Below are 16,215 nucleotides of genomic sequence, written 5' to 3' on the forward strand. Positions count from 1 at the left end.
CCCTGCTGCTAAAATACAAACTGGTTATGTGAGGTTTAAGTGACATGGGAAGCATCTCTAGTGTTGTTGCAATCAGTGAATAGCTATGGTATGGTACAATTACTGTTGCAGCAAGCTGAAAAGTTTTTTGTTACATGAGATTTCTGTATACCTTCTTTTGCAATAATCTCTAATGCTGTAATTTTAAAAAAAACATGACTTTATATTTAAAAGAGTGGGAAGCACTATGTGTGATGCCCATGTAAATGTGAATTGTTCTTAAAAAAAAAAAAAAAAAAACAAAGAAAAACTTTTTTACAAACCCTGTATTATAAATCCTTTCAAATTAGTGGTTTCTTTTAACCAAATTTCAGTTGCAGTACTGAGAAGAATCTGAGTAGCTGTTCTGCACTGTTACATTTATATTAATTTCTATGCAGTGTCATGCTTTTCTAGTTTTTAATTAACAGTTTGAAAATTACTCCAGTGGTTGTCATAACTTGATATCCACCAATGTCTTGGGTATGGATCTGATCTCAAATATGGAATTAAGGAAAAGGGTACACTTGATGTTAATGATTGTCACTTTTCCCCATCAAGTGTCTTGCTATGTAAAAAAGTGGACACAACTCAGAAATTCCAAATTCTTACATTTCCAGACTTTTCTCAATCTTTCTGCCCTTTTCACTTCATATTCAGGAGATAAATTATGATTGAATACACATTCATAATCACTTCAGTGCATTGCTTGTAAAGTTGTTTTGTCATGTAGTTTTTTGAGTTCAGAATAAAAATAGGTAAAATGACCTTGCATAAAATGAGATATCAAGGTTACTGTTCTTTTGATGATCACTTCATTTTGCATACTGCAAAAATAATATCAACAGCTTTAAGTCTTACTGGGACAGATGTGAAGGACCTACCAGTCATTATTACCTTTCCTCTTTTCTGTAAAGTAAAGTAAGTAGGGAAATCACATTTTTAAGTATACAAGTACAAAAAGATGATGAAAAGAAATGCAGAGTTAAGGAAAAAAAAAGCTTAAGATTTTCAAAATCAGGTTTGGCAATTATTCAGGTAAGATAGCAAGATGTGTCACTCTTTTTTCCTCTTAACCAGCTGTGCAGGCCCATGCATTGAGGTGAAGCCCCACTTCACCTCCCCTCCCCTCCATTGCCCTTTAAAAGTAAACAGGTAAAAAATGTGTTGAGCAATCTCATCCCTGTTGAGACCCAGCTGTTCTGTTGAGTGAAGAGATGTGTCCTTCCCCTTTGCCTCCCTCATAGAAGTCAGATGTTTAGTCCTGACTATTCTGTCGGTATGAAAATATCGGAAGTTCACAAATTGGATATGCCTTGATGCGAGCAGTTGGGCAATACTGGGAGAAAAGAGTTTTGTGAGTGAAATAATACCGTTCTTAGGAGTCATAGTCACACAGTTTTATTCCATATACCTATATATGCCTATACAAGAAGTCATGGCGCCAAAGAGCAAACTTTCTTGCAACATTCTCTAAGCCAATCTGTCATTCCAGTTCATGGAGAAATTATTTTAGCTGCTATTTTTATGAAGAAATAATACCTCTTCCGTATAGCCTGAGTATTAAAAATGCAAGGCAGCATTGGTTACCCTTCAGAAACCCTGGTTGCTCTGGCTATATGTTGGCCATTATATTTTTCATTTTAGTAAGCCTCAAAGCTGTTTATTTGCTTAGTGCTTCACTGATTTTAAGATGAAAATTAATTTTTCTTGTTTTTTAGCTACCAGTCTTGCTGTAAAGTTAAAATGTAGTGTGTTTCTCATAGTTGGATTTGTTTTTGTTCTCTTTCCAAGTTGGATAATGGAGATGAGCAAGCAGCGCAGATAAGACGTGAGCTGGATGGACGACTGCAACTGGCAGAACAAATGGCAAGGGTAAGTGATTGCTTTCTTGTACCAAAAACATATCTTCATATGAGATTGGATGATCCATAATGTGTGTTTCCTATTTCTTATTCTAAAATTAAGCAGAAGATTGTTTGAAAACAGTCTGAGAGATGCATTTCTTTCTGCTCTGAAGAATGTCCAACAACTGGGGTAGGGAGAAAGCAAAACCTGGTTTTGGAAAGGCATATCCTGTGTGATCAGACATTTCCTTCAACAACAAGTCAAATTTTCCTCATTTTTTTTACATTGGATGGAAAAAGCATCTTAGCAAGAAGAAAGATATTTTAAGAACACTTGTCTTCTGTGTGAGCATATTATTATTTGCATGATCCTCACAGGATATAGTACAGTTTGAAAAACACTACTAAGGGTTTGGGGTTTTTTGCTAGACAACCCTGAGTCTTGGCCTGTGTTTTTAGTCTCTAACTGTAAATTGCTTGGTTTTATTTTTAGTTTTTTTTTAATATGTCATTTATTGGCTCTGTGACGCTGTGATGAGCCAGTCCTCATGACTTGCCACAGGATTTTTTGGGCACAGTCGACTTGCTTGGTCTTTGTTATTGAAACAAAATCATCTGTAAAGGTTTTAATATAAAACATTTTATGTTAAGCCTTATGACACATAATGATAAATATTGTCCAGTTTAGGAGCAAGGTACCTGTCTTTGCAGACAATATATTGGGATTGGTGTTTGTTTCTCATTTATATGTAAAACATCTATTTTAGAATAATTTGATCTTTTTGTTTAATCTTGAATGACACTCTCCTAAGCATCCAGTGTTCAATATTCAGAGAAACTATGCATAAAATTGGCTCTGTATGAGTTTCTATATGCACTACACGTGTACATGTTTCTTCTATGTGTTTATTGTTATAAACACAATATTTAAATACTACTGTCTAGCTTCTGCAGAGGAAAAAAATATTATTAAATTATAGCTAATATTTAAGAGAGAGATTATTATTTAAAATAAATCAGTGCATTGTAAGTAAACATTACTTTCAAAATGATCTGTTATTAAAAATACAGGTAAACAATAATAGGAATTTCTTGTCATGGTTGTAGTTTATTAGCTTTATATTAGAAGCTTGAATATGATTGACCTATTATTAGTAGCATGGGAAATAAATGAAGTAACAAAACTACTAGTGGACAGGTCCTTTTTTAAATGCCAGTTTTTAAAATATTGAAGATAACCTTAAAGGTGTATTATTAATTACTATGCTTAAAACACCTGTAAATAGAAATACCTAATGTGGTTCTTCAGCTTGGGTTTATGGTTAATGATTCAGGGAGATGTGCAAGGGTCCATTTTTACTTTATTTCTTCTTTCAAGAATTAACTGTACTGTATTTATGGGACAGGATTCACCTTTCCATTACTATTCTGAAGACAGTACTGAAATTATGACTTATATTCTTATTGATTGTCTCTTAACTGAAAGCAAGTTGGTAAATTAATACGATCTATAATGTGGGAAATTTTTTTTCACCTTAACTTTTAAAATTTATTTTCCAAGGAAAGAAAATTCCCGAAATTTGTAACAAGGGAAATGGAGAACATGTACATAGAAGAGTTGCGGTCTTCAGTGAATTTGCTGATGGCAAATTTGGAAAGTCTGCCAGTGTCTAAAGGTGGGCCAGAATTCAAACTGCAGAAGTTAAAGCGATCACAGAATTCTGCATTCTTGGACATAGGAGATGAAAATGAAGTTCAGCTGTCAAAATCTGATGTGGTTCTCTCCTTCACATTAGAGGTAATTGCAAATTTCAGAGAAAACTTGTTGATGGTTTAAATTGCTAGAATATCTATCTTGATACTCTTTTTATTAGTCCTTTCTTGGTAATTTTAAAAGGCTATGTTAAAGAAGTTAATTATGCTCTGTATCTTTGGTAATTAGGATTTAGAATACAGCTGGATGATGCATTTTCCTCTTGCAGCAGGAGTTGCATTTTGGTCCACACAGTAGTGTGGGAAGTTGAATCTCCCACACAACTTTAAATGAATTCCATCTTATTAAATAGCTAAGTATAATTTTAAATGTTATAATGAAACACTGTTATTATCAGGAATGCCTTCCTGGAATTTTATAAATGAATACAGTTGTCTCACGAGAAGCATTTAGATAAAATACAGTGATTTTTCTTTACTGGTGATCATAGCAACTTTTTATAAATTTATGCATTTTCCTCAAGAATCTGTCTTGTTTTTTCTGAGATTATGCAGGAAGTCTGGCCTGTAGGGATGCAGTCCTAATCTGTATAGATTTCAACTGTCTTCAGGAGGAAGGCACAAATACATTTGGTTATTAAACAATTCTGATGACAGAATAGAATCATAGAATGATTTGGGTTGGAAGGGACCTTAAAGATCATCTAGTTCAAACGCCCCTGCCATGGTCACCTTCCACTAGATGTGATGGATTAAAGCCTCCTCCAGCCTGGCCTCATAACTCATGTTCAATCCTGCAAATGTGCATACCAAGAAATGCTTACCTCACTTTCAATAATAGTAGAATCAAAACATTATCACAGTGTGCATTGTGTATTTGTTGGGCAGAAGGTGTCACACTTGTTTTATGCACTTGAAGTGGCTTTAGTTTGTTTAAGACAGCAGGGAATGTTACACAATAAATATTTCAATTGTTCAAGAGTTCAAAAGAAATTAATATTTTTTATCTTTTAAATATGTTTCTTTTCTCAAGTGAAACAAGCATCTGGGTTTTTTTAACATGCTGAAAAGTCAGATAACTTTTCCCATGTCATCATCATCATTAAAGATACAGAATTGAAAAATCAAATATGGGCAATGAAGGAGTATCAATTCTTTATATAAAAAAGAAATTACTTATCCCACTATATATAATTTTAATATTGCTAACTAATAATGTAAAAGCCCAACAATCAGCTTTCAAAGAGTAGTAAGATCCATCATTCTATATGCCAAAAATGTTAAGGTCATCAAGCATGTAAAACTGGAGTGCAGTCCTTAGTGTTGAAGTATATGAGAAGATGAAATATTTATAATTCCTGTGCTGAATCCTGTGTGCCTCCATCACATGTGCCATGTCTGCCTCAAGGGGAATACCAAGCCTGGAATAGTCCATAAATAGCATTTACAAGAGTAGTTCTGAATAATCTAAAAAGTACCATAAAAAGTACCATAAAAAGTTTGGCAATAATATTTTTTCAAGAAAGTGTGCTTGGTGATAGATGTAAGAGGAAGAAATGCCTTGTTTGTCCCTCTAGAGACAGAACTGTTATGTACTAGAAATGATGTGATATTTAGGGGAAAAACACAGTTAAAGTTTGAAACAATCACAAAATGAAAAATTACAGGAAATATAATTTCTGATAAATTTATAGCAGCTTTGCTTTGTTTATAGCCCCTCTGCTCTTGTACCAGGTACATAAACTATTAGGTCTGGTGAATTGTTTTTTTTTTCCTTTTTCCCCATTAGCAATAAAGAGATTTACTGCAAGATAGCTAATCTACAGTTCATCCTGTGCAAGGCAAAGCATTAAAATATTACCCTACATGAGATAGTTTTTAGTAGGGCAGATGTGCTCATTTTAGACATGATAGTAACCACGTAAGTTGACTCTTGCCAAACAAGTGTGTGCATATTTTGCTCATGGGAAGCAAAATCTCAGAAGGCATAAGGGCAAAAGGAAACAGTTGAATTTATATTAATGAAGATTGAAATATGAAATATGTGATCTTTTTCTATACAAATAGCCAAATAAGAAATGCTGATTGCATTTCCTAGAAGACAGAATACTTCCTTTTTTAAAAATGTGAGGTCAAATGTACATGATTTCCCATGCTCTGAATAACACATAAGTATATCTATGTCACATCTTCTATGGGGACTCAGTTGTAGGGTAACCAGGAGAGTCCCCATTGAGGGCTGCTGAACTAGCACATGAATTAATAGGAAATCTGCATCATGTAGGACAGAGTGGAAGAACCCCAAAATTTCTAGATGCAGGGTGAAGTGGCCAGGGTTCTTGCTGTCACTGTGCATTATTATTATAAACAGTAGAACTGCTAGTAATATTAACACTGTTCTGGTGGGAGTAGACCTTACTGACTAAGGTCAGAGACATTCCTGAGCATCACTGCAAGCAACAGCCACTGTTTTTACAATTTGAGTATTTCCTTAAATATCCTGTTTGAAAAAAAAAAATTAAAAACCCATAGTAATAGGAGAATACTTATTTTTATTCTCCAGCTGTTAGACGGTTTCAAAAGTAGACAAGTATTTAGGAAGCTGTTTATCAGCTAATGAGCTAATACATCCATTAGTGACAGTTTCCTTTGAAAAGAATGAAATGCAACTTTTTTCCAGTGCTGGAATCCAGAATTGTTACCAAAGAAAAGTGTACTGTGTAGTTAAGTTGGAAACTCAGGAAAAGACGTATCAATATAAAAATGAGTAAACATGAAGTCAGTATTCACCAAGGACATATATTTGCTACGTGGAAAGACCATATAGGGAGTATTACCTAGAAGGATCTTTAGTGCTGTCTAACTGCTTGAATTCCTGAATAATAGATGGAAAAGAGGGATGACTTGATCATTCTCCCTGGATAGCTGTTATTATTTATGAACCATAATAGGCAGTATTGATTATTTATGGGTAATATAAAAATGGTCTAAATGATCAATGACTGTTGTCTCACTGTAATATTTACAAACTAGCAATTTTGCAAGACATATATCTATTACTAACATTCTGGGAGATTTAAAGTAAAAACAATTTTATAGCTGGGGGTGAAGTCACATTTAATTTACTGGAATTGGAACAAAGTGGCACACATGCAAAGAATTTAGTAGTAGCATATTTTAGTAGTTGCTTGCTGAGCTAAGAAACCTATTGCCTTTAATGAGACAAAAAGTAGTCATTACTTCTGGCACATTTAAAACAAATTAAACAAATGTTGGTTTGCATGTATGGTTTGGTTGAGGGCAGCTTCTATTAGAGCACATTTTTCCCAGTTTCTTTGCATGGGCCCAAAGGGAACTGGCAAGAAAAGCAGCTTTTCTAAAGAAAGCAGGGGAACCTGACTATGTTCTCAAGTCTTATGAATTAGAAACATCTGAAATGCAAAAATTCCAATAATTTCACACTGTGACAAGATTTATAAAAGGCAGAGAGTATTTAAAGTAGAGCTGCATTTGGCTTTTCTGAGCTAGTAGAGACTAGTCTAGAGGAGGTAAAAATCTACAGGATCTGCCAAGCTGAAAATTTCTCTGGTGAGGAAAACTTGTAGGGCACAGCTGGTAGTGGTGGCTTTTTCTGTTTCTCTTCTCCCTCTTCCCCATATTCATACTGAACCTGACTGCAAGTACTGCACTGGGAGAAGGAAAGGATGTGCACAGTTGGGGAAAAGCTTACAGGAGATTATACCAGTGCTCTGACCTGCCTCTTGCTCAGCACAACACCAAATCTCTTCTGAGGTTCAAGGGTTGCAACATCCAGAGACACAGCACCATAATTTACCAGTCTAGATATGATCAATGTACTTACTTGTTTACCATCAGACTAGTAACCTATTTGTCCTATAAATATTCACTTAAATGGCCGATTAGAAAATACAGTTTCTCATGTATAAAGATTTAGAATTATATTCAGACATGAGTCTCAAATTGTGTTACTGGCATTTAAATTATCATTGGAGTGAGTTTTTAGTCACTGCCCAAGTAGAAACAGAGCAAAAATTTCAATTCCTTCTAGATGTTGTTAAAAGTGGAAAAAGAAGATAAAACTCTACTCTGTCTTAAGATTTGAGTGAGTGGACTTTGGGATTTTGGGGATTTTTTTTTTTTAATCTTCACAGAGTTTAGTAATTCAGTAATCGTGCTGTGTAATTTTTTCTGAAGGATAAACTATTTGCTCTCTTTTCCTCAGATTGTTATAATGGAAGTACAAGGTTTAAAGTCGGTTGCTCCCAATCGGATTGTCTACTGCACCATGGAAGTGGAAGGGGGTGAAAAGCTTCAGACAGACCAAGCAGAAGCATCCAGGCCACAGTAAGCCACTCTGCTCTTGCTGCATCAGTATCTCTTTTCTGTCATGGGAGAACTTGTCTGGTTTTCCTTACAATTTTTACAATTAGCTTAGTGCTAGGTTATGTGAATTTTTTTCCTGAGTAGTTATGTTGAATTCTCTCTGAGAAGTTAAAATACAAATAAGACTTATTTATGGTGAAGTAGGTACAAAGTGTGGATGCTGTCCAAATGAAACCTGTGGGAAATCCACTGAATGTACGGGTGAGGAGAAGAGCTAGAGACTGCATCCTCCAAAAATACGAACCTTTTGATAGATGTTAGTCTGAGGTGATTTTATGTATTCTAGGTTAATGTGAAGGTGGCCTTGTGGAGTGTAACTTGTTCAGTTGGAGGGAAATCAATACTCAGTAATCAATCTTGACAAAGCTTGCTCACCTGCTGAGCCTATTTCATTTTAAATTATAGGATCCAGTTCTTTCAATTAATTTTTGATGGAGGCAGTCAGCAAACTGACTTGGAGGGGTATAACATCATGCCATCTGTAGTTGAACCAGTTAGTGTAGCAGAGAGTAAGAGATTAAATTGGTTGATTTGTTTGACCTACACACTGTCTTCAGACACTTTTCACTCTGTTAAAATGTCATTTGGAATCTTTTGTAGATAACTTTCCAGACAGTATGTTGGGGTTTTACTGGCACCATAGTGTGCCATGTGAAAGACAATTTAAAAATTGCACTTGTTACAATATCTGATAAAACATCTTCTATGGAATTGGGATGGTAGTTTCTATTCCATTCAGACCACAAAGACAGAATTTTTTAGACAAAATTAGATGCACAATTTTATCTCTTTTTTCTCTTCTGTGGTTGGGAGTAGAAGGAGATCTAATTTAGTGGACTTTCTTCTAGCTGTGGCAACGTTTCTTGGCAAATAAGACAGCAACATATTCAAACAGCTTTGCAGAACACTAAGTATGTGGGACAAGATGTAAAATTCATTTGTCACAGTCCCTGGCTGTGTTCCTTCTCCAGGATATTGGAATGCTTATTCTTATCATTTCCATGTACTATGTGAGGGCCTTATAAAAGGAACGATAATAAAAAAGACACACAGATGTACACATTGAAGCAAGGTCATAAGTGGGTCAACATCACCTGCTTTTCTGGTGGCTCAGGGTCCCATGAGATCCATTAGGCTTTTTTATGGAGTGCACATCTCCAAACTGTCCTTTGCCTTACAGTTGCTCTCATATGGTTCCCTGCAGCACGTGCCTACAGCCTTTGCCTGCTGACACAGCCAAGGTTCTTGTTTCTTGTCATGGTGTATTGCTCTTTTTCCTCACCCTTGAACTTTTTTGGGTCTGCTTTAAATGCTTGGTTAACCTCTAATGTCATTGGTATGAGTCTTTAAATCATCTAGAGTATATCTTTATTTCAGAAAACAGTCTGAGGATGTTAAGGGTTTTGTTTTTTCTAGCTATTTCCAGATTTGGTGAGCAAAACATAGGTTTTGGATGGTTCACAATGAGTTCATGGCTTCCTTATTTCATACTGCAGGTTAAGGTAAAGATTATAAAATCAATCAGAAGTATATAGATGGACCAAGTAAAAATTAACCAAGAGATTAATTGACTTTCCTACTTGTAAAAGTGGAAGCTTTGTGAAAAGGAAGTTCCAGAAAAGGTGGAGTCAATGCAAAAACAACTGAAGTGATTCTAGGACAAGGTGTAATGTTATGACCTGTTCCAAGACTGATTAAATGAACTTCGGGCTCAAAAGGTATGAGTTGATTGAATATGGGAAAAAGACAGATTATGGGCTATTCCATCTCAATGATGTTGTACAAACCAAAGTCATATGGATTTGTTTGGAAAAAGTATGCATCTTTAGAAGATGAATTTTTGAGAAAGACACTGAACTGTAGTCTGGAAGCACAGAAATGGGAGTTACTGGTGCTGTTGACCTGCTGTCCTGTAAAACAGTGTAACTTAAACAGGCAAGGATTATAGAGCTCTGAAAAGTATCTAGTTCTTATGCTTCTCTGAGTTGTGCTCTTTTGCATTTCTGGCAAGAGTGATTAGGAGACATTGGCATGCAGTATGATTATGAGTATTTAGAGACTTAGCTTTTGAGCACAGATAGAGACCTCATTTGAGGCAATGGGAGAGGATATTAAGTTAGACAAGCATGAAATTAGCAAATTACAAGCAAATAGTAAGAAGATGGAGGAAGCTGCTTATGGAAAGGGACATGCTTTCTTCCATAGTTTAGTGTTTTTGTTAAAGCCAAATCAGGTTTTCTTGGCAGTAGCAATATTGCTTTTATTGATTGATGGTGGAGGCAACCAAGAGGGCTTAGCAGAGTTTAATCAGAAATTACGCTGGTAGGAGAGCACTGGTGGGCAAGCACAGCCAGACTTTCTCTTTCCTGATACAGAGAAAACAGCTGTCAGATGCCTGAGGCTACTGCCTGCCTGCTTTGCCTGCTGCTGGAGCTGGCTTTTACTGGTGTAATTTTTGGTACTGTCTTCCTGATATGAAGGAAAAGAATCAGTGAAGCTGGAGGAGATCGTAACTTCAGATTTTATGTAGGATGTGCAGCTAGAAAAGGGTTCCAAAGCTCTCATACTAAGCATCGAATGAGACAATGAAAAGTGAATGATCACCACCAGCCTGCTGTGGGAGACTGCTGGCAGGAGACATTTTTCTGTAGTCAGTTTATTGTTTTGAACTGATAGCTACATTTATGAAAAAAAGAGCCAAACCAGTATAAAGAATTATTTATGACTATTTCTTTCATCTGTGAAACATCACTGTATGCAGTGCAATCCAACTACTCAGAAAATTCAACAGCTTTTACAGTGAAAAGGAGAAAATAAGATACTCATTAATGTTTCAAAATTACACTGCAATCCAGTGTGATTTTAGAGGAGAGATTAATGGAAACATGAGTCAAATGCATACTTAATTCACAATTTATCCACTATTCCAAATACTTAATATTTCCTCAAGTATTTTTATACATGTATATGTATATTCCTTTAAATCCCTGTGTCATCGTAAGAGTAATACAAAAAGTAGAAAAAATATTCATTCTTAAAGGGAAGATGCCTAATTAAAGTCCCTGGAAGGGGCCTTCAGTTTTTAGCTTTCATCAGTAGTAAATATTTTCTGATTTTTTAATGTATTTAATCCCTGATTTCTCTTTCTTAGAATAATAACTTTGTAAGTTTATGTTTAAGTACTTCATCTTCTTTAGCAACCTAAATGAAGTACTGCTTATAGGTATCTTACTGAATAACTGATGGTCATTCTAAAATGCAAATGCTATAGAATATCGTAGGTTTATTGAACTTTTTTCTTGGACAGTTTTACAAACAGATCAGTTTCACAGCTTCACATGCAAACCCAATAAAATTTTTATAACTGCTTGTGAAATATTTCTTCATTCCTTCCAACTGTTTCCTGCCTTTTAGCCCTGCTGAAAATCCCTCCCACATAGCCTGTGACCTTTTCTACCAGAGATCAGTAAGCAGAGCCCTCAGAGGGCCCTTTTAGTTGTGTGAAGCTTTGCATAACTTTGTTGCTGTGATGCCACAGGGGGTCATCTGCAGAAATCCAGTGCCAATTACATTTTTCAAACGTTATTGAAGACATCTTGTGAAGTCTGGTATACACATTTGTTTTTTATCCTTGATTTTTATTCATTCTGAGTATTAAATAATGTGATTTCTTGAAAGTGGCATGTTTCAGGCATGTAAAAATCATGCCTAAAAATAAAAAAATGGGAACATAGTATCATGTAGTCAATAGTAAAATATTTTTTTGTCACATACTTATGCAATACAAAAAGATCATATCTTGATGATGAGAAAACTTTAATAGAGACAGGATATTTATTCTTCATGTGAACAAAACAAATAAGATGATCATATTTTACTGCCATTGATTATAGAATTTATTAAAAGGACTGTTATATGTTAGAAGTATGTGAAGAATGCATGATTAAATCTGACTAGAGGAGGCAGGGAACCTCAGTCAGTACTGCACAAATAAAATATATGCTGCTCACATTATTTTTATGCCATATTCTACCATCATTAATTCCATAAAGTATTTGAAGTATGAGAACTTGTGCATACATTAACTAAAAGTTTCATAGAAAATCTTCCATAGAGACGTTTAAAAAAGGAGAAAAGGGCCTAATTTATAAAATTTCAGACTTTCTTAAATTACATATTCACTCATAAAAAATAATACTTTTTATAATCTGATGTTTTGAGGATGTGGCCTAAGACAACATTTCTGAAGGGAAAAAGGATAAATTACATGTAATGTTGGATAATCGTGTTCCAAACATCAGAAAGTTTTCTTTCTTTATCTTCATTGTAGTCTGTGAATCTGTATGGACTTTTTTTTATTAAGGGAAACAAGGGGGAAATAACACTTAAAGCTGTCACCAAACTTGTGGTTGACAACACTGATACACTTTGTAAAGAAAGAGAAAGCACACCTACTCCTCTTTTGCCACATGCTACTGCTCTTTGTCTGATACATCTGCATAAATGAATTTTGTTTCATTCAGTAATACTTTAATTATGCTGTTCGTTTTCTGCAGTCATTCCTCATATTGTTTTAATGTGTAGGAATTCAGGTTCTTGCTTTTGCACAAGCAAAAAGGTAGAATTAAAAAGTTGTACTTGCTTTGACTCTTAAATAGAAAATGAGCAAATGAACATAGGAAGAAAGGAGGGACAGGAACACAAGTTTTGGCTGATCAGAGAGGCAGTAACCAAACTCTTCTCTTGTTAGCAAGCTGACTAACTCTCCTTACAGTGTTTGCAGGGTTTCTGTTCTTTGTTTGGGTGCCTTTTTTATTGAAATGGGTATATTTGAGCATGGGATTTTCTACATGGGACTAATAAGACTGCATTTTCATAGTACCTGATCTAACTGTGCTTAGTTTCTGTTCATATGCTTCCTATTGTACCTTGTGAGGATAAATTTTCTTTAGGATTTAGCTTCTTGAGGAGGGTTTTTTACTATCACCTCTTCTTTTGACTGTTTATTACCTCGGAAAGATTTCTACTTGCAGCTAGGTGCTGCAAAATCCAGTGTTGATCACTACTTTTGTCATACAGAGTTATTTTGTTTAAGTTGTAAATACATTTTTGACAACATTTACAAAAGTGAGGTTATGTGTTAGATAGAGAATGTCTGTGAATTTTTAGTAATATCATTTCACAGGCTTAAGTTTGAGAGACTGATTCTGCTGATGTATATAATGATGAAAACTTAGTGAAGATTACCATGATCCCTTAATAGTATTTTGGAATTTTAAGGGGACTAGTGGGGATCATGATGGGGAGCAAAGTGTGTCTGTTTTTATAAACTAGCCTTGACTGAGTTGTGTAATTATTGTTCTAATTTTCTCTAAAATTCACCTTTATATATTTAAAGAATAAATTCCATCATTGTGTTCATCTTGTCATATATCAAAATATGTTTCTTTTTGGAGCAATTCATAAAATACAGTGAAGAAAAAATCTTTCAAAAAATTGGTTGCATTGATTAAATACCACATATATTTGTTATGCAGGTGTTAAGAGGGAAAAAAAGAAATTAACAGTAGGAAATTATCTGGTGTTTCCTTGGTTCTACAAAGTAAATGGTGGAAAAGAAAAAGAATACACATTTATTCCACTGTGTCTTCTTGATTAATGATGGAAAAGTTTCACAAAAGAGAGTTTCACCAAGTTGCACTTGGTGCCTTGATTTTATGATCTGTCATTGATTACTATTTTATATTGTAGAAGAAAATTTTAATCTCTCTTATTGCAGAGAAATATGACTTATGTGGAAACAATATTAAAATACACTTGAAACTCCGCTGGATAATAACCTGAGCAACCTAATTTTAGCTGTTCTTGCTCTGCACAGGGTTTGAACTAGGTGGCCTCCAGAGGTTCCTTTTAGCCTAAATTTTATGGTGATTCTATGATTAACTCACAAAATAGTCTAAGTCTGTCTATCTGAGGGACTTGTGAAAGCCACTACTGTTAGAAGGGAATATTCTGTTTTCAGATAAAGAAGCTAGCATGGAAGAAATTGGGATGAAAGGAGATAATTAAGGTTGGTTGTATTCCCTGCTCTATTTGGATAGGTAACAATAAACATAATCCTTATGTCACCAAGGCATATATTTGGGTATATACTATATATTCCCTGTATAATACATATAGCATACAGAGAGAGTATTAACCCTCCTCATCCAGAGACACCACTGGAAAGAATAGCTATGTATCTGACTTCTTTTAAAATGTAATATTATGTTACATGTCTCATGCAAGAGTGATACCAGTTTTATTTCACTATGCATTTTGGAAATCTTTGGGTTTGAAGTTGCATGTCCCACCCTTGCCTTTCACTATAACAATCAGAGCTCGGAGGAAGACTATTTATGCACTGCTTAATGCACAAGTAGTATCTGTTTCCATTCTCATTCCCACCTGAACCACAACAAATGAAACTAATATCTTGCAGACAGGTATAAGCTTTCTGTAACATCGTATTAAAGCATTTGCAGATGGGTGATCCAGCTTAAAGCTGGAAGGCCTTTGGCTATGAATAGCATGGTGTAACCACAACTAATTAAATCTTGCTTATAAGCAAAATGGTTTTGACCAGGATAAGCCTTATTCTAATATATCTACCCAATCTCTGGCTGGGTCAAGCTGAAAGCCAGGGCAGCCTGTAAAGTATCATCTAGAGGGATGTGGTCTGTCAAAGAAAAAAGTGGGAGAGAAGGATTACCTCAAATTTTACCTCCCATCTCCTGCTGGAATATTTCAATAAAGTGAATTTGAAATTTGTGTTTCAGAGCGGTCTTCACCTGTCTTATCTTGGAAAAGTTCAATTGTTGTTTGTGGGCAATATTTGATGTGAAAAAATTCCTTTGGATCCTTCTTAAATTTTGATATGACCTATATGTCCAATTTTACATTTTAAAAATATGCTATTTTTGTATCTTGATTTGAAGAGATCTTTCAAAAATTTGCTTATATGCCTTGTAAGCAGTATGACAAAGGTATATGCAAATTTTGCATGTACCTTTAATTGCTAAACACTTTACTAGATATACTGTTTCAATTGGAACACATTTTACAGCCTAATTTACTTTATGGTTGTTGTTTTGGGTAAAGAGAAAACTTGAGGAAAAGGATTTGAAACAAAGAAGATTCTGCTTTTGGATCCTGTTCAGGCTAAGAATACATTACACATCTCAAATGCTCATGACAATTCAGAAAACTGTTTTTCACCCCACCATGGGCAGACTCTTCTTTGCTGTTACTGTGTTACTGTGGACATTGATTCTCAGAGGTATCAAGAGGTCCAGTACTTTTAGAATACAGAATAGTCTGCTGAACAGATGAAGAAAATATATTTATACATCCTGAAATTTCTTAATAACTATACTTAATTTAAGGTGTGAGTCTACAGGTTAGTGTGCCTATTTGAAAGCAATACCAGTGGATTGAGAGTAGGAGGGCAGCAAAAACAAAGCAGAGTAACGTGGACAGCAGATAAGAGCAATACGAGTCAGAAAAAGCAGTAACAGGGGTTTCAGAATAAAACCAATTGGTCTTATGCCAACTGTAATACTGACATTTTCTGATTTTATTCCTGGCTCTTTCCTGATAGACTGTGCAGGCTCAATAGATCAGCCTCGTTTGTGATTTGTTTTCCCACATCTTTAGACTGACATGACAGCCTCTACCTGCTTCATCAAAGTACTGTGAGTTTATCAATGTCTGTACAACATTTTGAAGGTTTAAAGTGTCACAAAAATACGAAGTAACACAAAGTAAGTAGGAGTTGTAACTTTTAACAGTGTTGTGATGGATTCATAATTATCTTTTTCAAGGAAAAAGTGAAATAGATATGCATATAGAAATTTCAAGAGCACAGATCACCATGTCTTGCCCTTGTGCCCATCATCAATGTCTAGGTGGGTTTGAACCTTGGTGGGATACAGGAGGTAGTGCCCCTCATGAGTTGTTCACTCAATATGAACCCGTGGTTGCCAGTGCCTGGTACTGTGTCAGTCTAGATACATACCCATGAAAATTTTCACCCTGGCTTGTGTCTTGGTTGCTTGAAAGTGAGATGGGAAAACAAAACTAATAATTTATTCATACTGTTTTATGTTTGTAATGACAATACTTGGCATAATAGCATTCTGTACGTTAGAATGCACTTTTCTTCTTTTCAGTGTAGGAAACCTAAATGAGTGTT

The 16,215-nt window shown here is 35.1% G+C and overlaps 1 protein-coding gene across 6 annotated transcripts in view; it reads left to right on the plus strand.

Annotated features, from left to right (window-relative positions):
• The window catches only part of CADPS2 (calcium dependent secretion activator 2), a 282,332-nt gene that overhangs the window by 111,724 nt on the left and 154,393 nt on the right, over positions 1-16,215 (plus strand). For all 6 annotated transcript variants that reach the window (XM_021553475.3, XM_021553479.3, XM_077783432.1 and 3 more), the window contains exons 4-6: positions 1,813-1,893; positions 3,427-3,663; positions 7,822-7,943. In XM_021553475.3, coding sequence (XP_021409150.2) covers positions 1,813-1,893; positions 3,427-3,663; positions 7,822-7,943 — 440 coding nt within the window. The remainder of the gene's footprint in view (positions 1-1,812; positions 1,894-3,426; positions 3,664-7,821; positions 7,944-16,215) is intronic.

The sequence above is a fragment of the Lonchura striata genome, chromosome 5 (assembly GCF_046129695.1).
Source record: "Lonchura striata isolate bLonStr1 chromosome 5, bLonStr1.mat, whole genome shotgun sequence".
Lineage (NCBI taxonomy): Eukaryota > Metazoa > Chordata > Aves > Passeriformes > Estrildidae > Lonchura > Lonchura striata.